This window comes from Tursiops truncatus, chromosome 19, assembly GCF_011762595.2.
Source record: "Tursiops truncatus isolate mTurTru1 chromosome 19, mTurTru1.mat.Y, whole genome shotgun sequence".
Classification (NCBI taxonomy): Eukaryota; Metazoa; Chordata; class Mammalia; order Artiodactyla; family Delphinidae; genus Tursiops; species Tursiops truncatus.
Genome location: NC_047052.1, coordinates 7,521,550 through 7,545,056, shown reverse-complemented (window position 1 = coordinate 7,545,056; position 23,507 = coordinate 7,521,550). Strand labels below are relative to the sequence as shown.

At 43.1% G+C, this 23,507-nt stretch overlaps 1 protein-coding gene across 2 annotated transcripts in view; it reads right to left on the bottom strand.

Moving 5' to 3' along the window:
• The window catches only part of CDYL2 (chromodomain Y like 2), a 179,874-nt gene extending 156,645 nt beyond the window's left edge, over positions 1-23,229 (bottom strand). For both annotated transcript variants that reach the window (XM_033844775.2, XM_033844776.2), the window contains exon 1: positions 22,850-23,229. In XM_033844775.2, the coding sequence (XP_033700666.1) occupies positions 22,850-22,873 (24 nt within the window). In that variant the 5' untranslated portion in view covers positions 22,874-23,229. The remainder of the gene's footprint in view (positions 1-22,849) is intronic.
• Positions 23,230-23,507: the final 278 nt, after the last annotated feature.

Here is a 23,507-nt window from a genome sequence, read left to right as displayed (position 1 = left end):
TTTGTAAAATGCCCACACGTTCTATCAAGAAAATATAATGATTATAAACATATGTGCATGTAACAAATAGCCCAATATAGGAAGCAAAAATTGACAGAATGGAAGGGAGAAATCTACAGTTCTACTAGAATTGGAGACTTGAATACTCCACATTCATAAGAGTAGAACAACCAGATAGATCAATAAGAGAACAGATGATGTGAAGAATACGATAAACCAATTCCACCTAACATACATATAGAGGATACTCAACAACAGCAGAATATACATTGTTCTCAAGTGCACACAGTATGTTCTCCAGGACGGACCACATGCTAGGCCAGAAAACAAGTTTTACTAAATTTTAAAAGACTGAAATCAGGGCTTCCCTGGTGGCGCAGTGGTTGAGAGTCCGCCTGCCGATGCAGGGGACACGGGTTCGTGCCCCGGTCCGGGAGGATCCCACATGCCGCAGAGCGGCTGGGCCCGTCAGCCATGGCCGCTGAGCCTGTGCGTCCGGAGCCTGTGCTCCGCAACAGGAGAGGCCACAACAGTGAGGGGCCCGCGTATCGCAAAAAAAAAAAAAAAAAAAAAAAAAAAAAGACTGAAATCACACAGAGTATCTTTTCTGACCACAATAGAATAAAATGAGAAATCAATAGTAGAATGAAAATGGGAAAACTCACAATTATGTGAAAATTAAACAGCACTCACTTAAACAACCAGGGGGTCAAAGAAAAAAAAAATCACAAGGAAAATTAGAAAATATTCAAAGGAAAACATATCAAAAGTAACGGATGCAGTGAAAGCAGTGTTCAAAGAGAAATTTATGGCTATAAACACATTTTAAAAGAATAAAGATTACAAATCAATAACCTAACTGTATAACTTAAAGAAACTAAAAAGGGAAAAACAAATAAGCCATGCTAGCAGAAGGTAGGAAATAAAAAAAATTAGAGTTGAGATAAACAAATAGAGACCAGAAAAACAACAGAGAAATCAATGAACCTAAAAGTTGGTCTTTGAAAAGATCAACCCAAAGTTGAGAAACTTTAAATACATGACAAAGAAAAAAAGAGAGAAGAACCAAATGTTAAAATAAATGAAAGAAGAAACATTACTACAGACCTTAAGAAATAAAAAGAATTATAAGAGAATATTCTGAACAAATAGCATTGTTCATGTAGGTTATCCAGTTTGTTGGATACCTACATTGACAAACTGGATAACCTTCATGAAATGGAAAAATTCCTAGCAACAAACTACCCAAAACTAACTCAAGAAATAATAGAAAATCTGAATAGACCTATAACAAGTAAGGAAATTGAATCAATAAAAAAAAACTCCCCAACAAAGAAAAGGCCAGGACCAGATGGCTTCACTGGTGAATTCTAACAAACATTTAAAGAGAAATTAATACCAATACTTCTCAAATTCTTCCCCCTCTCAAAAAAAAACTGAAGAGGAGGGAATAAATACCTAATTCATTTTATGATGTAAACATTACCCTGACACCAAAGCCAGACAAAGATTACAAGAAAAGAAAACTACAGGCTAATATCTCTTATGAATATAGATGCAAAAATCCTCAACCAAATACTAGCAAACCAAATCCAGAAGCATATAAAAAGGATCATTCTTCGTGACCAAGTGGGATTTATCCAAGGAATGCATGGGTGGTCCAACATATAAAAATCAATAAATGTAATACATTAACAGAATGAAGAAAAAAACACATGATCATCTCAGCTGACACACAAAAGTCATTCGATAAAATCCAACACTCCTTCATAATAAAAATGTCAGAAAATCAGGAACAGGAAACTTTCCAACATGGTAAAGCGCATTTATGAAAAATACACAGCCAATATCATATTCAGTAATGAAATACTGAAACCTATTTCCTAAGATAAGGAACAAAACAACAATGCCCACTTTCTCCGCTTCTTTTCAACAGAGTACTAGAAGTTCTACCCTAAGTATGAAACCAAAACCACAGGCAACAAAAGGAAAAATAGATACTTCATTAAAATTACTACTTTTGTGCATCCAAAGACACTGACAAGAGACTGAAAAGACAGCCCATAGAAAGCAAGAAAATATTTTCAAAGTATATATCTGATAGGGGTTTAATATCCAGAATATATAAAGAACTCCTATAACTCAACAACAAAAAGACAAACGATCCAATTTAAAAATGAGCAAAAGACTTGAACAGACATTTCTCCAAAGAAGATATACAAATGCCAACAAGCACATGAAAAGATGTTCAATGCCATTAGTCATCTAAGGAAATGCAAATCAAAACCACAGTGAGATAGCATTTCTTAACTACAAAGATGTCTACAATTTCTTTTTACAAGTAAAGCAACAAGTACAAGTAAAGAATCAGAGAAATCGTAACCCTCAATACACTGCTGGTGAGAATGCAAGACAGTGTAGATGTAGTGAACAACAGTTAGGCAGTTTCTCAAAAAGTTAAAGAATTACAACATAACCCAGCAATTCCACTCTTGGCTATAGAACCAAAAGGACTGAAAAAAAAGAACTCAAACAGATACTTGTAAGCCAAGCTCATAGCAGCATTATTCATACTGGCCAAAAGATGGAAACAACCCAAGTGTCCATCAACAGATGAAGGGATAAAAACATGTGGTATACATGAAATACTACAGAATATTATTCAGCCACAAAAATGAAATTCTGACTACACGCCACACCTGAATAAACCTGGACAATACTATAGGAAGAAAAACATCCAGACAGAAAAGGCCGTGTACTCCATGGTTCCATTCATATGAAATATCCAAACTAGGCAAATCCATACAGACAGCAATTAGTGGTTGCCCGGCTAGGGAAATGGGGAATGAGCACTTAACAGGTATAGGGTTTCCTCCTGGGGTGATAAAAAAAAATGTTCTGGGGACTTCCCTGGCGGTCCAGTGGCTAAGACTCTGTGCTTCCACTACAAGGGGCACGGGTTTGATCCCTGGTTGGGGAACTAAGATCCAACATGCCACGTGGTGCAGCCAAAAAAAGAAAATAATAATAATAACAGTAACAACATAGCAGGATCACAGGACCCTTGATCCAGTGCTCCATTCATGAAGGCCAGCTTCCTTTACAACAAAACATGTTCTGGAGCAAGGCAGTGGTGATGGTTGCAAAACAGTGTGAAAATACTAAATGCTGCTGAACTGTATATTTAAAATTGTTAAAATGGCAAATTTTATGTAATCTAGGTGATCCTTAAACAACACAGGTTTAAACTGCACATGTCTACTTACTTATACGTGGATTTTCTTCAATAGTAAATACTACAGTACTACACAATCTGAGGTTGGTTGAATCCACAGATGTGGAACCACGGATATGGAAGAACCACAGAAAGAGAGGGCCAACTCTAAGTTACACATGGATTTTCAACTGTGTGGAGGGTCAGTGCCTCTAACTGTAGCATCTTTCAAGGGTCAAATATATATATTTGACAATTTTTAAAAATAGTAAAAAAATATATATGTAAAACTTGGACATCCAAAAAAAGCTAGTAAATCCTTCAATACACTTATTTTACTGTTTTTCTCTTTTCTACTTTATTAATGTTTTTATTTACACTTATTCCTTCTTTATTGTTTCCCTTTATTCATTTTGTTGTTCTTTTTCTAACTTTTTGAAATGAATACTGACTTTATTCTTTTCTGTTTTTAATGTATGTGTTTAAGGTTAAAAATGTTCCTCTAAGCACCCATTGTACAGAAGTTCTATGAATATTGTTTTCATTCATGTTATTTTTTAAATATTCTGCAATTCAGGTTCTGGTTTTCCTTAAGACTAAATTAATAAAAAGTCCACTGTCCAAATTACAAGAAGTGGCCTTTACCGATGAAACCAAGAATTATTCTAGGTAATACATTTAAAGTAGAGTGCTAAATAGACTAGATATATCCAGGAGAGAACAACCAGGAAGGTAAAGGATTGGGAAACACATCCAATAAGAGCAGGAAAAAAAATACAGTGATGCTTACTCTGGAGGAGAAAACAGCCCTAATTTCTAGTAGCCCAGACCTTTCTGGAATACTTGGAAGACTTCCACAAGCACCTTTTATGCTCTAGTGGTGTATCTGGAGATACACCACTGAACCAGATGTGACCCTGCCTCCAAGAAGACAGTCCTTAAATAAGTGCAAAAATAAACGACTGTTCCCTTTTCTCCACACCCACTCTTGCACCGCTGGTGGGAATGTGAATTGGTTCAGCTACTATGGAGAACAGTATGGAGGTTCCTTAAAAAACTACAAATAGAACTACCATATGACCCAGCAATCCCATTACTGGGTATATACCCTGAGAAAACCAAAATTCAAAAAGAGTCATGTACCAAAATGTTCATTGCAGCTCTATTTACAATAGCCCTGAGATGGAAACAACCTCAGTGTCCATCATCGGATGAATGGATAAAGAAGATGTGGCACATATATACAATGGAATATTACTCAGCCATAAAAAGAAACGAAATTGAGCTATTTGTAATGAGGTGGATAGACCTAGAGTCTGTCATACAGAGTGAAGTAAGTCAGAAAGAGAAAGACAAATACCGTATGCTAACACATATATGTGGAATTTAAGAAAAAAAATGTCATGAAGAACCTAGGGGTAAGACAGGAATAAAGACACAGACCTACTGGAGAACAGACTTGAGGATATGGGGAGGGGGAAGGGTGAGCTATGACAAAGCGAGAGAGAGGCATGGACATACATACACTACCAAACGTAAGGTAGATAGCTAGTGGGAAGCAGCCGCATAGCACAGGGATATCAGCTCGGTGCTTTGTGACCCCCTGGAGGGGTGGGATAGGGAGGGTGGGAGGGAGGGAGACGCAAGAGGGAGGAGATATGAGAACATATGTATATGTATAACTGATTCACTTTGTTATAGAGCAGAAACTAGCACACCATTGTAAAGCAATTATACCCCAATAAAGATGTTAAAAATTAATTAATTAATTAATGACTGATTACAAGGACCAATGCTGTGGAGGAGAAGCACAGGATGCTCAGAGAATACCTAACAGGGAGGTCTACGGTGGTCTGGGAGTCAGGGAAGGCATACTTGAATCACCTTTGGAGCTGAAAGGGGATGGAAAAGGAGACCAGGCTGGGCCAGGGGTCTCCCGGGCACAAGAAACAGCATGAGTAAAGGTCGCGAGGCAAAAAACGTTTGGATGCCTGAAAAGAGGCAGCAAGAGTGGCGCACAGAGAAGAAAAGGGAGAGCCGTCCTAGCTGAGCCTGGAAAGGTAGGCAGGTTCAGATCATGTTAAGTATTTGGAATTTCTGCCCGAGAGCAACAGGAAGCCATTGAAGACTTCAGGAAGAAAGTGACATGTTCAGAATTACCTTTTCAAACAATCACTTTAGATACAGTATGGGAACAGAGAGTGGCAAAGAGGAAATGTTGGGAGTCCAGTTAAGAGGCTATTGTTTCTTCCAGAAGGCAGAGAGGGATGGCTTGGACTAGAATGGCAGTAGGGGAAATGGAGCTACCTAGGAAATGAAACTGATAGCTCTTGGTGACTGAATTCACAGCTCTTATCAACAGGTAGAAATTGCACAAGAAGGCAGACCTTGGCTCACCATAACAAGGCATTTTCCAACAGCTAGGCCAAAATGGAAGAGGCTGCCCTTCAAGACAGAGCACCCTATTTCCTTTGAAAGTTTTCTAGGAGAAACGGGGTGATCATATGTGAAGGATGTATGTGCTGGTTGAGGAAGGAGACTAGGTGACATCTAAGACATCCCAACCTCTAAGACTCTTTCCTTTTTTTTTTTTCTGGCCATGCCGCATAGCATGTGGGATCTTAGTTCCCCAACCAGGGATCGAACCCATGCCTCGTCCGGTGGAAGCACGGAGTCCTAACCATTGGACTGCCGGGGAAGTCCCTAAGACTCTTTTCTAAAATCAATAGAAATGTCAGGCCATCTGGACAACTCAACGTAAAACACCTAGGAAAGAAATAAATCATGTGCGTTTGTGTATGTATACGTGTTGTCTCATATCTCAGTTTTCCTATCTATTCAAACTGAGTTTCTTCTAGAAAAGTACATGGATAAATGAGTGTCAGTACTTTACAGCTTGTCATGCAGATGGTGAAAAAATTGTACTACTTCTCTCCTTCTGGTTCTTTGTATTCAAGTATTGATATAAAGCTTCAACTTATTTGTACATATCAACTTACTTTTAATAAAGATTAGAAACATGTAGAAAACAAACCTATGGTTACCAAAGGGGAAAGAGGGGGAAGGGATAAATTAGGAGTTTGGGATTAACATATACACACTACTATATATAAAATACATAACCAACAAGGACCTACTGTATAGCACAGGGAACTATACTCAATATTTTGTAATAACCTATAAGGGAAAAGAATCTGAAAAGAATATATATATATATATATATATATATATATATATATATATATATATATGAATCACTGTGCTGTACGCCCGAAACTAACACAACATTGTAAATCAACTATACTTCAATTAAAAAATAAAAAAAGAATTGTGAATGCTCTGTTAATATATTCTTTTCAGCCAAGTGTACAGACCTGTCTACTAGAATCTGGGATTATTTGCCTCACCCATGCAAAGCCTAGCTGTTTTGAGGACAAATCCATACAACCAAGGCACCATTGTCCAACAGGCACCACAGTATATGGCAGTAAAGAAAGAGTTTCAAACACACCATCCTGCCAGTTCCAATCATGACGGGATGCAAACACCATGCCAACCAAAACAAAACCAAAACAAAACAAAACAAAAAGCACGTGGAGAAATGCACAGAGACTCATAAATACGCTGAAAGAATGAAACGACACTGACCAAGAAATGTTACCAACTGCCCTCAAAACCAGTCTTCTCCTCAATGCAAAAGCCTGAGTGAGGCCGACCAGCACCAAGGCCACTGAAATTGGCTCCTGCATCATCATTACTAGGTGGCAGAGCCATCACTATTTCTGAAGCAGCATGACTGAAAGCAGTGTTGAAAAACATCTACTCAGACAGACTCAAACGGAAGATTTCCCGTCCCAATTAACTCACTTCACACGAACTCCTTCCCAGGCCAACACACAGGCTGGCCTGTGTCATCCCTGTCTTGAACAATACAACATACATAATTATGTTTTCATGCCAGAAGTATGAGGAAGCAGAAGGATTTTCCTGTTCCTTTTCTTGTTTTTGGTATAACACCCACTGACCTATACCACCTGGGATTCTGTGTGAAGCACAGGTGCAGAAGAGTGCTAGCGCAGAAACATCACCTAGTAACAAAAGGAGGGAAGTTAGAAGGAAAACTACGGGCATCTTATAATTCACCAAGAGGTGAGAAGGAAAACTACAGGCATCTTATAAATTACCAAGAGGTGAGTACCTCAGATGACATCGCGTAGATCTTGGTTTTACCATCTGGTGGCTGTGAGCCTCAGTTTCTGAATCGTAAAATGGGGATACTACTAACTAGTGCGAATCCCACAGGAAGAACTAAATGAGATAATGCACATGACGATATACACAGTGTCTGGCACACTGAAAACACTCATTAAACACTATTATTACTGTTTTTACTATTATTAATAAGACTATTTTATACAAGAATCATAGGGAGTTACACTTCAAAAACCTCTTTATACATCAACCAGGATCAGAGATCTGATTTCTTCAAAAGATACACCAATTCATTAAGTCAAAAGCGAATGGGATTTGCAACAGCTTCCCAAAAAGTCAATGCCATAGACATAGCCACACAAGAGTTGGAGAGTGGAGGGGTAATAAAACATAGAAATGCCTCAAGATTTCAAAGCCTTTGGAATCACTGCCATGTTTGATAACCAAGACAAGAAAACAATCTGTGACAATCCTACATGGTACTAAAATATACATCAATTTTGGAGAGAAAATTAGGTCAATAATTTGAAGAAGATCCATTATGTTCTTACATCCCAAAGGCAGCCATTGCGTGGTTCCTTTCCCCTTTTTATTAACTGCAAGACCCTTACCAAAGTCTGTTCCACAAACCACCATGTGTACCATATTCTCCAAAGTGAACGTGGTTTTAGGTGGCAATGCAGACAAGTAAACACAGCAATGTAACTATCAGGACACTAAAATGCTACCCATTCACGTTTTAATGCCAAAGGAGCTTGGGATTCCATGAGTTGATCTGACTTCCAACAGTTCATAAACGAGTCTGGATTTCCAGGAAAAGTTTAGATATCAAGGGCTCCCCATAATGTCAAGGCCTGTGATGTCAGTCGGTGAGGCAGGTCCTAACCCCATTCTCCATCAACAAGAGAATTAAACAAGGCTCAAGGCTGCGCGGAGCCTCACTGGCCTTCTTTACTAAGTCTTGCGTAAGAAAGTGATAATGACATCAAGATTTCCAAGGCAACTCTCCAGAGGAGTCTAGGAAGATATCATCTCTGTCTCATGGATGACACACTCAGCTTTTAGTGAAGACAAACAGCCACTTTTAGCATCTCCAGCACTTGTCTCCTTCAGAAGAGTAAAAGAGTCCCTCAATTCTGATCACTTGGTGGAAATGTTAGTGAAAGACTGAGCAGAGGACTTCAAAACTCTCCCCCAACTCCAAGATTCAATAATCCTTTGAATACAAGACTGTATTAGCTTTACTGATAACACAAAGCCGAATGCTGTCAGTGAGTTCTGCTTATGAGAAACCAAATAACTATTAATTGATCAATAAAGACACAGAAAAGAGACTCAAAACTTAGACACCCTTAGGAAAACTGAAAGATTGAAAATGACTTCCAGCTTCCTACAAAACAGACTGTAGAAATATCTGAGACAATTTCAACTTTCACGTAAATGAAAGACCTGCACAGGTTAATTCTTTCATTAGATTGTTTTCTGAGTCTTGCACTGTGCTAGGTGCTAAAGATGGAACAAGTCAGAGGGAATCCCTGCCCTCTCAAAACTTACAACCCAGTGGGAGATTCAGAGAATGAGTTAACACATTACCACCTATGAACATGAGTGCTGTGATGAGAGACGAACAGGGTTCTACAGGAGCCCAAAGAAAACCCTTGATGAGTCGGGGAAGTTTTGCCAAGAGCAACATCTCAGCTGAGACCTAAAGGCTGAGCAAGAATTAAGGAAGCAAAATTGTGGCAGGGCTGGTAATGAAGAGCGCCCAGTCGCTTGGGAGGGTGTGATTAAAGGACCGCACATGGAACATCAAGAACCGAGAGCAGAGCTCTCTGGATGGAATATCTGCTGTAACTGGAGAACTAGCAGAAGATGAGAAGGGGCCAAATCGCGCAGAGCCTATACATCACTTAAAGATACTTCATCCGGAGAGACAGTAGTAAAATGGGGATTTTAGAAAGACCTTTGGGTTTCCCCGGTGGCGCAGTGGTTAAGAATCCGCCTACCAATGCAGGGGACACGGGTTCGAGCACTGGTCCGGGAAGATCCCACATGCCGCGAAGCAACTAAGCCTGTGCGCCACAACTACTGAGCCTGCGTCTAGAGCCTGCAAGCCACAATTACTGAAGCCTGTGCACCTAGAGCCCACGCACCGCAACGAAGAGTAGCCCCCGCTCACTGCAACTAGAGAAAGCCCGCACACAGCAATGAAGACCCAACGCAGCCAAAAAATAACTCAATAAATTTATCAAAAAAAAAAACCCTTTAAAATAAAAAGAAAGAAAGACCTTTGTGAGCGCAGTATGGAGAAAAGTTGAACTAGATGCATAGATATCAGCTGAGAGGTAGCAGAGTGACTGAAACAATGGAAGTTGTCTCCTGAATTAAAGTGGTGAGAGTGAACATGAAGAGAAAAGGACGGGCTCAAGAAATATTCAGGATGCGGCTTCAACAGAACACACATGATGACGGGGCAAAACAAAGGAGGCCATGTTTCTAGCTATGGAACAGGTGGATGGAGGTACTATTGAGGCTAGGAACAACAAAAGGAAAAGCACGTCTTACATAGGTTGAACATAAGTTCAATTTTGGATATACTGAGTTTAAAGAGCCCAAGAGGGTTAGATGGAGATCATCTCCGGAGCTCAGGGGAAAAAAAAAAAAAAACAGGCAAAGTGTCAGGGACTTGGGCATCACCTATATAGTCACTGTAGCACAATAAGAAAACAGAAGAACCTTCAGTCAACACTATTAAGAAGCTCCAAGTTTAAGGAACAGGCAGCAGGAGATGAGGACATAAAGGCAACCGAGGAGTGGTAGAGCCAGTCAAGGACAACGTCTCAAGAATAAGGGGTGGAGACCCAACAGAAATGACGGCCTGTGAAATACCTCCCCGCATGCGATCCTACGCTGCACGCTGGATAGAGAGATAAGGAATCACAAGCACGATCCCAACACGTGGCCAGTGTGTCAGTACTCAAGACCTGGGCTGCCCCAAGAAGCTGTCAAACGACAAATGATGTCTTTGGGAGGGACCAATAACCTAAAATACAACCTAGGTGACAGACATGTATTCTGGTGGATCCGGAGCAGACAGATTCACCCATCAATCAGTGAACGGCAAGAATTGATGCTATTGGATAACGTGATACTCCACCCAGGTCCCCTTTTCAGGGTCGATGTGCCCATCCCCTCAATTCTAGGAATATCCATGCTGCTAAAGACTCATAGATGTGCCCCTCAAAGGGAACTGCCCTCCACCACAGGGAGCTGCCCTGCCCAACAATACATTCCCCCCACCGCCGCCAAGGGGCAGCTTACCAGCAACAGCTGCCTGACTTAGGGATATGAAAGTCCAGTTCCCTGGCCTCAATATGGTACATTTCTGAAGAGCCATCCCAGCTCCCAAGCCTTCCTGAGGATCTGCTGAGACCTCAGTGTTAACCTCGCTGCTGGTCTGCTTCACCATCTGTCCCATCCTGCATTCCTCACTTCCTTACAGGTGTGTCTCCCAAGAGCATCCTTCAGTAATTCCTCTGGATACAATTCTCCAGTTCAGACCCCAGTTCTAGGCAGACCAACCTAAAACGGATGGTGCGTATCAAACTGGGCCACAACACTGAGGCTTGAGTAGAGAGGCAGAGCTGCCCATGGCAGAGGTGGCTGCAAACTGTAGGGCGGTCTTTGTATGTGTCAGCGTGAGAGGGGCCCTGTCACATGCAGCATTTAACAGAGAAGGGCCACTCTCAATCCAGTTGTCACCCACAATGAAGGACAATGACTTGAATGCTTGAATTCACCTTCAGGGACTTTTGTTACCTAATAAACCTATATAAGATCTGATGGAAGGCAAAATGGAAACTTGAATTTCAAGGACGATCTGAAGTAATCTTCGAAAAGGGCGAGAGGAAACAATAAAGGATGCTCACTCAAGAGAAAGCCGAGGTGGCCGAGGAGCATAGGTTTTGAATATTTTCAATGACTCATTCAACAAATATTTATTGAAAGATTATTATGTTCCCAACAAAGCGCCACAACTCGAGACGACAATCATGGAAGAAACAAGACATGGCCCCTGCCCTCACAGAGCTTAGAATCCAGCAGAAAATTCTGGAGTTCGGGAATGGAACCCTTTTCCCCCATCAAAATGGTTCCAGGAAACCTAACACATAAAATCAGATACATGGGATAACTTCTTAGTGGAGACGTGTCTTCTGTAAGTATAACATGACACTTCCTTATCGCTGAGTTAACTCGTGAGAGCGATAAAACCTATTCTGATTAAGAGCAAAGTTTTTAAATGAGGTCTGAGGATGTAACTGTCTTCCGATGACAGCCTCGGCAATTTATTTCCGCATGTGGTTTGCTTGTCCGTAAGAAAATAATCTCTGATTTGCTACGAAAAGCAGCTGCAAGTGGTATCAGATTTGGTTCGGTTTCATAATCTCGCCTTGCCATCTCAGGGTGTCCTTCACTCTAACTGATCCTGAAGTCTGATGTTTGTTTCATGGTTGAACCTTTAACATACAACTGCTCACATTCTTTCTCTCAAATTTAAAGGTCAGGGCAGAAAGACCCAGAACTCTCAATAAACCCCCACCACCACCTTGTATACAATATGAAGAGACAAAGCTTTAGCCATTCAGTTATTGCCACACACTGATTATTACACCAGGACTAGAACATTCACCACCGCACCACCGGAACCTTGAGTGGTATTTAATGGAGTGAGGTGCATTGTGCTACGAAGTGTGTTTGCTTGTACACTTTCACGTGAGGAGATATGAACAGGCCTAAAAATTTTTAAGAACGTTGCAGACGTACAATGTTGCTAATACAGTGCATGTACTGGAAGTTCAAGTTATATGTCCAGAGATGGCAAGAAAAGCTGTATTCTGAGGTCTGCTTGCAAAAAACAGTTGAGCCGGCTGCCCCTTTTAACATACTAAAAACACTGCCTTGTGTTAAAAATGCGGTATATAAGCACATGTGGGCGTTAGGTTTTTTTCATGATCCCATTCTGAACAGCAGTTTAAAAGACGTTTGTGGCTGCAGCCCCACCATCTAGCATAGTTCTAGGCACGTAGTTACCAAACAATAAATATTTGATTGGTGGATTACGGAACAAAAATAACTATTTTTAAATAAAATTCAAATCCAGCATTTATATAAGATCCATGGTTTATTAGCAAGAGCCCTTGAGATACAATTTTTAGAACACTAGACTCAAAGACGAGGAAATGAAAATCAAAGAGGAAAATTCCCTGATCACGAATCTGAGAGTAGGGTGGTGGCCCCTCGGCAGGGGAACTCCTGGTGTGGCAGAGTGTGGCCCAGGGCCCCAGTCCCGCATACATGTCCCTCCAGTCTCCACAGTGATGCTTCTGTAAGTCACTGAGAAAGCAATGTGGTGATAGATTGACACTGGGGGGATTCCGGGAGGGACAGGATGACTGGAGTGAACGAAGAATATTTTTTATTTTTTACTATTTAACATTTTATTGATAAAAATATCTATGATTATAAACTGCATTAGGTTTTCTATTATCAAACACATGGTTAAGAGAAAGCAGGACATAAAATGACAAACTTATGGCTCTCCCAGGCTTCCCAGGAACCCGATCACAGCTTTATATAGGCCTGGTCAACGGATGGGCATCGCACCGGAGCAACAGGACCTTTGGAGGCATCTGCTTCCACCCAGTGGCTCAGGCTAACTGGGCAATGTCAGAGGGAGACAATTAGCTGGAAGGAGGGACAACAAGGCATGGATCAAGACCAAGAGGAGCTATCCCACAACCCCCATCATTCACTCAACGATCAGAGCAGACGCTAACTCAAGGCTGGGGTCAATTTCAGACCCAGAGGAGGCCTCCCCAGGGGTCCAACACCACCTCTGCCTGCCATCCCAAGCATGGCTCCAGGGAACAACTCCAAAAGACAAAGCAATGGCAGGATTCTTGGAGCTCTGGGCTTGCCCGTCTTCACACCTACATAAAAACAAGATGATGGGGCTTCCCTGGTGCTGCAGTGGTTTAGAGTCTGCCTGCCGATGCAGAGGACACAGCTTCATGCCCCGGTCCGGGAAGATCCCACGTGCCGCAGGGCGGCTGGGCCCGTGAGCCATGGCTGCTGAGCCTGCGCGTCCAGAGCCTGTGCTCTGTGACGGGAGAGGCCACAACAGTGACGGGCCCGCGTACCACAAAAAAAAACAAACAAACAAAAAAAACAAGATGATGACAGGTACCAAGAAGTACGGTATTTATGTGAAGAAGTAACAAGACTCAATCAGAAGGAGGAATTTCAAAAATGGAAGAGCTCTCATTTTACAGCAAAAGCCATCAAGGTTCATAAAGACTAAAAGACAGGTCTAGCTTCACAGTGTTACCAACTGGTGGTATGTGGGCGAGTACGCTGACCGTATCAATCAGGGTTCACTCAGAGAAGCTGAACCACTAGGAAATATACATTAAGAGATCTAACAAGGAACTGGCTTATGTAGTTGTGGAACTGGCTAGGGAAGTCTAAAGTCCATAAGGCAGGTCATTAGGAAGGGAAACCTGGAACTCTTCCAGGCTGAAGCTGCTATCCACAGATGGAATTTCTTCTTCTTCAGGTAAGCCTCCATTCTATTCTTAAGGCTTTTCAACTGACGGAATCAGGTCCACCCAGATTATCTAGAATAATCTCCCTTAAAGTCAACTGATTATGGACCTTAATCACATTTACAAAATAACCTCAGAGCAACACCTACTTTAGTGTTTGACTGAATAACTGACACATAAAACACCATCACATTCATTTATCAACAGCACCCCAGTGATCTCTCCTCTCAGAGACTTGCTAGTACAACAAACCCGTTAACGAAGAACTTTATCTCCTTGTACTCAATATATCAAGACCTTTTCCTTGATTAAATTTTATTTTGAAAGGTTCTGGGTGACGATATTAAACATGCTCTACTCTTTTTCTCCAGCTAAAATTACTGAAGACATTGGACCCAACTGTCATAGTTCAGCAGGAGAGAGGTTTGTAGAATTCATGGAAAATCACTTCTTCTAAGAATGTAAGTCCAATAGCCCAAAGTGTGTATCACAATTTTTTGTTATCCAAGTCATCCAAAGTAGCAGAGCATGTATAGAACTAGGAGAATGGAGATGGCTGATCCATTCTCCCACTTCACCCCTCGATACCACACTCACTCTCTCCTATCAAACTCAAGATTCTTTTTATTTTAATTGAAGACTAGTTGATTTACAATGTTGTATTAGTTTCTGGTGTACAGCACAGTGATATATTCTTTTTCAGAATCTTTTCCATATAGTTTACCATAAGATATTGTATATAGTTCCCCGTGTTATACAGTAGGACCTTGTTGTTTATCTATTTTACATATAGTAGTGTGTATCTGCTAATCCCAACCTCCGTATTTATCCATCCCCCACCTTTTCCTTTTGGTAACCATCAGTTTGTCTTCTATGTCTGAGTCTGTTTCTGCTTTGTCAATAAGTTCATTTGTACCACTTTTTTAGATTACACATATAAGCAATATCATATGATATGTCTTCCTCTGTCTGACTTACTTCACTTAGTATGATAATCTCTAGGTCCATCCACATTGCTGCAAATGGCATTATTTCATTCTTTTTTATGGCTGTCACACTCAAGATTCTTGAAAGTGTTAACCATGTAAGATGTCTCTACATCCACATTCCACACACACACCCCGTCACTGTCACACTGCAATCCAGCCCTCCCACCAGCACACTCTATGGAATATATCCCTTAAGGTTACCAATGACTTATTGGTTATTAAGCCCAAAGGACCCTGTTGACCCCTTTCATGAAATGCATTTTTCCACTGCCTTCCATAACAGCAAAGCCTCTTGTTTTTCCTTCTACCTCTCTTGCTATTCCTTGTAAATCTGATCTTCTTTCTCTTCTTCCATCCTGTAAATGTCCACTTTCTCCAGTCCTCCTCCATTGGACTCTCCTCATGTTTATACCCTGTCCTTTGGCTTTCATTATAATCTATACACTAATGATTTCCAATCTCTATCTCCATGACTGATAACGCTTTTGAGTCTCAGGCTCACATGACCCACTGCTATGAACATCTATACCTGGATGTCCCACAAACACTCTGAACTCATTGTCCTTTCCACCGTCCCCACTTCCTCCACTCAATGCTTCTTCCTCAGGTCTCTACCTCCATGACTGGTTCCACCATCCACCTAATGGACCAAAACAGAAACCACAAAGTTATCCCACAACTCCTGCCTTTCCCTCAATCCCTACATACTGTCAGTCAAGTCTTACTTGAGCAGGGAAGAGGAGAGTACAGCTGAAAATCATATTTTCCAGCCTCCTTTGCAGCTAGGTGTGACCATATAATTATTCAGGCCAATGAGACGAAAGCAGGATTGCATGGAACTTCCAGCAGCTGTTTATAGAGGATGACTCAAGCCCCTCCCTCCCTCCTGTTTCCTCCAAGCTCTTACACAAAAGATGGCTAGAGCTCCATGGCCACCTTAGATCAAGCAGTGACCTTAGGGTAGAAGCCACAGCTGAAGATGAAAGAGACAGAAGGAGCCTGATACCCTGAGAAGTTCATGGAGCATCACACTAACCCTGGACTGCCTAACTCCAAGTTTATTTCGTGTAAGAAAATAAACCTTGTTTAAGCCACTGTTACTGTACATTTTCTATTATAAGCAGCCAGACAAAATCCTGACTGGTATACGAAATTATGTCGATTCTTTTTAAATCTTTCAATTCCAACCATTTCTCTCCATCTCTACTACCACTCCTTTGGTTCAAGTCGCCAATATCAGTTGTTTCAATTACTGAAAGAGCATATTAACTGGTCACCATACTTGTAGTCTTCCTCCAGACTAAGCCACTGTCCATTTCTGAGGGGCAATCTAAGATTATGTATCAACGGTGTTAAAAATGTTAGCATTCTTCAACCTAGAAATTTCACTTCTCAGAATTTATCCTCAGGAAAATGATAGGACGACACAAAATTATGTTCATGGAGGTTAATAACAGCAATATTTAAATGGTTTATAAATGGAAAATAATCTAGATGTCCAACAACAGGGGATCAGTTATACACAAAATAGTGCATCTATTCAAGTGAAAATTGGCCTGTCATTAAAAATCCCGATATGGAGTAATATTTTAAGATAGAAAGAAATGCTCATTTTATATATATATATGTATACATATATAAAAAAGGGTTATAAAACAATATGTATGCTATGTTCCAATTTGATATTTTAATTACATAAATACGTACAGAAAGTAATTTCACTCTTATATTTGTATCTACACCAAGAAAGCTATCATTTTAATTCAGATATCACAGTAGTATTTAATAAACATCAAGTGTATGCTAAATGTATAATAATAGTTAGCTTAGGTATTATAATTTTTTTCTTTATGCTTGTATTTTTCCAAGATGCAACAATAAATATAAACTGCTTTCAAAAACAGAAAAGATAAATATTCTCAATAAGTCCTGCAAACCTGATCATGCTCATTTCCTAGTTCAAAGTTCTCCACAGTCATCACTTCCTCTGGAAAGCCTTCTCTCATTCCCCCAAGGCTGGTCCTCCCACGGTCTTAGAGAACCCCATTTTGCCCTGTACTAACACTCTTCCCACAGCACGGCAAACTGCCTACTTTCTTAACTATGTCTTGCACTAGACCATAGGTCCAGGGAGCACAATCTCATGTTTCCCTAGTATAGTGCCTGGGATATGTTTGCTGTTCTATTTATGTGAAATGAGCAAATGAATGATGGTGTTATGAATTCAGCCACATCTACACCTCTCTTCACCATCCAAGAGATGCCGAAAAGGACCCACATCTTTGGAAGCTAAATGTGTCTCCAATACTTAAGATCTTTGCTAATTACCATGCCTGAACCACCCCTTATCAATTGATCAGGCTGCAAGAAGCCATATAAACTCCTTTCAAGGACAGTTTAAGCCCCTGAAGAAATGATCTTATGTGATGAGGAATGACTTCACATAAGTCTATACTACTTGAAAACAAGCTGATATCTACCCACATGGGATCATTTAAAATAACTTTCAAAAGCTGGGAGAATCATACACCCATTCAATACTCCTCAGGTGCCTACCATGTGCCAAGAAATCGATTCAACTCATCCGATATATTTTCTTTGATGATATTTGCCTCTGCAAATACTGGTACAGAGATTCAAGAAGTTTTATCACTGACCATTTGTTCTGTGACTACACGTTTCACCTCAGGCACGAGTGGTAAGTAGGAGAATATGCCAATGTAACAAGTTGTGTTGATTCTTATGTGATTTTCATCGTTTGTTAATATTTTTAAGCAATCATAGGAAAGAGCTCTCACAAGGCAAGAGAAAGACAAAGATGTTTGAAGACCTTAGAACAAAGCTGGAAACGCACTCAAGTGCCTTCCTTTAATATGAGTAGGGGCCGATCGTGGCATCAAGCACTACTACCTTTCCACCATCTTAACTTGCCTAGCAATGCTGCAAATTACAGATGAAGAAGCTACAGAAAGATTTCTCTCCATACAGATGAATGCAGAGGGCTATGCTCTGGGCCAGATTTAATTTCAGTGAAAATGGTCTCTATTAGAAGAGAATGACATCTGTGATCTACAGAGAGAAGAAAGAAGCACAAGCCCAATTTGAAGACTGTAAAGGATGGACTGACCTGGGGAGGGCAAACACCAGCCTGGTGGAGATTTAACTGACCTGTATTTTTATTAGATTTGGTTTTGTTTTTGTTCCTGGTTACGAAGTTCCAAATGTTTTCAGCAGTCAGCCTCAATCCTGTTTTTCCCATAAGCCTGTTATTTTCAGTGCGTGATTTTGCAGGACGCAGGGTGCGTATGTAGCGCTATAGCGGAGACACCAGTGTTCATCACTGCAGCAGCATGGATTTTTTTTTTAACGTCTTTATTGGAGTATTATTGCTTTACAATGGCGTGTTAGTTTCTGCTTTATAACAAAGTGAATCAGTTATACATATGTTCCCATATCTCTTCCCTCTTGCGTCTCCCTCCCTCCCACCCCTCTAGCTGGTCACAAAACCACCTAGCTGATCTGCCTGTGCTAGCAGCATCGATTTTTAACTAGAGTAAATTTCTTTCAACAAAACTAAAATCCTATTATTATTGTTATTTATTTTATTTGGAATGAAATGAAAGCAGTATTTTTTTATATATATACCCATTATTATGCATGTATTATATAAACATATATGTATATATTATATACATATGATATAAACACATACGTATTTATTAGATATGGATACATGCATGTATATCAATCCCCCCCCCAAAAAAAACACATGGCACATTTGATCCTTTTAAGATAGAACTTTGGGAAATATAAATCAACAGAATGTTGACAAACATCAGGAACTGACACTGCTAAGTCCATCTCGATAAATTCAACTTGGCCACTACCGACCTTCTCTATAGACATACAGCATTCTCTCTGAACATTTTTGCCAACAAAGTGGAGACCTCCTCCATAATGTCAGCTAATCACACGGGAGAGAGTATAAAATACCACCCAACAGCGACAGGGAAAGCCACAGGGTTGAAGCTTAGATGCATTCAATGAACGCATCTTTTAGTGAATAACCGTCTAGCTCTCTGGAAGGCGACTCAGTCAAACTTCCTTTCAGAGAGAACTGAGAGCCACCCCTACACATGGTATTACCACCACGGAGAGACCACAAGCCAGAGGAGAAAAGAGAACAGAGAGCAGCGCTCAACACAAGCATAACAAGGTCAGCCAAGGTTCTTTACCTATACTTAAGTCAGTCTTCTGTTCAGTGATTCAGTGAACAAGTATTTGAATGCACAAGGACACAGAGATGGACAAGACAACTGGGCTCCTTATTCCACTGATTATGTCTTCCTGACATCCAAGCATCTTAGCGAATGTTCACGAGCATCCTGGGGCTACAAACTCTAATGCCTACGGGAGCCAGATAAGTAATTTACGAGTGAAGCAGAAAGGGTACCTGGTACAAGGGAGCACTGGGACAATTATACACTAGACATCACGTGCCCCATCTAAAGGCATTCAAATCCAATTCTCTTATCTACCATCAAGGTGAGGCAAAACACACAGATAGCCTAGACGTGGCTCACAGATTACCATTTTATGACTCTTACGTTTAGCAAAATGTAGACCAGAGCATCTGGATAAGGAATTTCATTTTGCATCTAGATTATCTGATTTTAAAATGCTCAACCCATATTTAAGATCACCTTCCTATAGGTGATGGCTATAACATATCGGACGATGATGAGAACTCTGCTATAAGAGAAATAATCTATCAAGAACCAAAATTTTGGAAACTGAGTTTGATTCCATATTTCTTCATTATGACTGAAGAGTGCCATTACATAACATTACATAAACAAAGTTTTCATTTGTTGGTGTCTTTAAAATTAGCACCTATTCCTTAAAAGATGCTACTCAGGGAAGGTTTACTCTTTCCAATTTCACTGTCTGAAGCACCAAAGAGAAGTTGAAGAATCTCTACAATCCAAATCACATCTTCACCATAAAAGGTCAAGGATAGTGTCAGCAGACACACAGGTGAAATAAATCAATTACAAATGTAATAGTTCTTGCCCACTCAAAATGTGGGTTCTTGGTCAGAGGTTACAAGAAGCCATTTTATATACCCTTGAGTATAATATTTAATTAAAGTAATATGATAATTGAGAATGATGTCAGTTTTCCTTTTTTTTTTTCTTTAAAGGTCAACCAATGTACTGGATATTCCAAGATTTGTCCTTAAATCAACAAACTATTTTTTACACACACAACAGTTTTACAGTTACAAATATATATGCTAATGGACAGTTAGCACATCTTAATTGTTTTTAAAGCTAAATTTGGTCAACAAATTAAATTCCTCAGTGTGTGTTATGTAATGTAGACACAGGCTATAAAAATGTTGACATTGGTTATATATTCGTAATGCAATTTAGCCGTTTTAGTAATGACTGTGCAAATAATCAGCCACAGGAAAACTATTTTACATCTAGTACAATTACCTACTATCACAGAAGTAATTATTATTATTGTATTGTTTACTGAACTTCAATAAGAACTCGGTGAGGTGCTAAGATACTTCCAAGGCAGGTGTGAAAACTCCCCTCTTAACAGACTCATCTGGCAACTATAATTACCCATGTTAAGGAGGGCATTTCAGATGATCATTAAACAAGAAATTATCCCCAGAAGGTTCATAAGTTCCAAACTTTAAATGGAGAAATACTGACAGCTCCTAACGTGTCGTCCTAATTCCCTCTTGATGCAACTTTTCACCAGGCAAGGTCAGCAGCTCTAAGATGACTCAAGATCAATGGGTAGAAAAATCCATACTCCCAGCGAGATGAGCTTTGCCCCTGAACTATCTACTTTTGGCCAATGCCCTAATAGTGCTGGTTATACTTCGGGAAGCTCAATCAAACATCCCATTTTACTGTGCTTCAACTTTCTTGGTTTCAGAAATTGCTCCACCATCTTAAAATAGGCAAAAGTGCTTGGATGACCCATTGGGCACAACCTGCCAAAGTTCTTCACCAGGTCTCTACCCAACTTCATCTTCTCTGTCAGCACAGGGATGAGGAAGGCAGTAGGGTAGAGAAGAGGTCAACCTGCATCATTCTTTCAAGGAACCCAGGAGCATGTTAGCTGGATGGTTCAGCCCCAGCAAATATCATGGGGTTTCAGTCAGTATGTTCACCAGTGCGGTGGTCATCTGAATGCTTGACTGGGGCTGGAGGTTCTGCTTCCAAGGTGGCTCACAAACACAAGCTTGTTAAGCTAGTGCTGGTTGTTGGCAGGAGGTCTCAACTCCTCGCCACATGGACCTCTCCATAGGACTGGAGTGTCCTCTCATGACACCTGAGCCCACTAGTGGTCCAAGACTGCGCCTCACCAAATCCAGAATCAACCAAAAGACCCTGGACTCACAGGAAGCTGAGATGCTACCTTGCCTGTTCTCCACTCTTCCTCTCTCACACCCGCCAGCAAATCCACCACCTGAAAAAGCTTCAGCTGTCCAGAAAGCCCAAAGGAAAAAAACCTCACTGTGGGTGAATCACCCCTATGGTCTCCTACCCAGAAGGCTAATTCCACCCCTTGGGGTGCTCATCTCAATTTAACCAAAAGCCTTGAGAACCAGGGCTAGTGTTAATCGATTTAAGCGCAGGGGAGTCCAGGTCCAGGCTGAACTCTGACTTGCTTCTCGGAGGATCAGCAGGCCTTTGGGATGAAGATGGCAGGTCTCTTAGCTTCCTTATCCTGAACCTTCTCTTGGGGCCAACAGCTCTTTCGGGCATTCTCCCCAGGGAAAGGGGGTTGTTTCTTGTTTTGTCCACTTGTCGGGAATCCAAAAGCAGTAACTGTTGTATCCAGAGCTAGTAAAACCTAGCTCCCAGAGGCCATGGCTATTTATCCACTGTTTCAAAGATGCCAGACTAATGGCTTCGTTGAGCACTTTTGAGACGCTTTCAAAGTATCCGATGCTGGCCACTAACCTGTGTGGACCTGGAGACAGGTATCCACCGAGGGTGACGTAGAGCGTTGGAAGCTGGGCTCACATCCCATGTCCTCTAGCAACGTGCTACCACCCACCTCCGCCTTCCATGTGCTCTTCCTTCCACCGAAGGCCCTCTACAGCGCCCCCTCTCGCCCCCAGTGAGCACGACACCCGCAAGGACCGCCCCCACGCCCCAGCCCCGAGCCCGTGGCGGGGGCAGCAGGTGGGAGGAGGGGGGAGGTGGCCTGGTGGCCCTGGGGAGCGATTTGGCGGGTGCCTCCCGAACTCCCCACCCGGCCGCCCCCCCCGCGGCCGCCCCCGCAGGACCCCGCCTCGGCCCGGCCGGGCTCCGCTCCGTCGGCCCGCCCCCATCCCCTCCCGCGCCCCCGGCCCACCCCGGGCCGCGCACCCCCGGCCCCGCACCCCCGCCGGCCGCCGCGCGGCCCCCCGCATTCCCGGCACGTCCGGCGCCGACTTTTACCTGTACTTTCTGCACTCGAGGCGGCTCGTCGGGCGAGAAACACCTCCCCGGGACCGCTACCTCCCCCGCCCCGGCTCCGCCCGGCTTCCTCCTTCCCCTCCAAGGCCGCAAAGTAGATGGAGTAAGAGAGTGTGTGTGCGAGAGAAAGAGAAAGAGGGAGCGGGCGCGGGCGCCGCGGGAGGGCGGGCGGGCGGCGGGCGGGAGGCGCGCCCGGCCCCCGCCGCCCTCCGGCCGCCGCCGCGGGCTCGGCAACTCCGGCTCGCGCCTGGCCCCGGCCCCGGCCCGGTCCCCGCCGCCCGCCGTCCGCCCGCCGCCCGCGGGCTGGGGCCGGCCCGCGCACCCACGTCCCCGTACCTCGTAAAGGTCCCCAGAAGCCATGCCAGGCTGCGGAACTTGGCTCGCCGGGTGTGCGCGTCTGCTCGCTCGCGCCCTCCGTGCGTGTGCGCGAGGGGGGCAGTGTGCGCGTGTGTGTGTGCGCGCGTGTGTGTGTGAGTGTGTGTGTGGTGTGTTGAGTAAACTGTGTTTTTGCAGAATGACAGGCTTGGGGGCTGCCTATGCGCAGAATCAGAGCGGGCGGCGGCGGGGCTGGCGTAACCGGCAGCGGCGGCGGCGGCGGCGGCACGAGCGCGGGCAGCAGCGACGGCCGCGCAGCGCGCCCGGGAGGCACAGACGCGGCCCGAGCGCTGCGGCCCCCACGACCCGGCGACCCGGCGGCGGCGGCTGCGGCGGGCAACGGCTCGCCCCGGCGCCGCCTGCAGGAAGCCGCCCCGCGCCCGCCGCCGGCCCGGACGCTGCTGCCACTGGGCGAGTCCCCGCCCCCCGGGAGCCCGGCCCGGCCCCCCGGGCGGGGGGGGCGGGGGCGGCTGCCCGGCCGCGCCCCAGGGGACCAGTCCCGGAGCCGGGGAGCGCCCGGGCCCGCCCCGCCGCCCCGGGCTAGCCCCGGAGGCGGCCGGCGGGGCCCCCCGGGGGTGGCGGGCCAGGTACCCGCCGGGCGCACCCGGCCCCGGCTGCG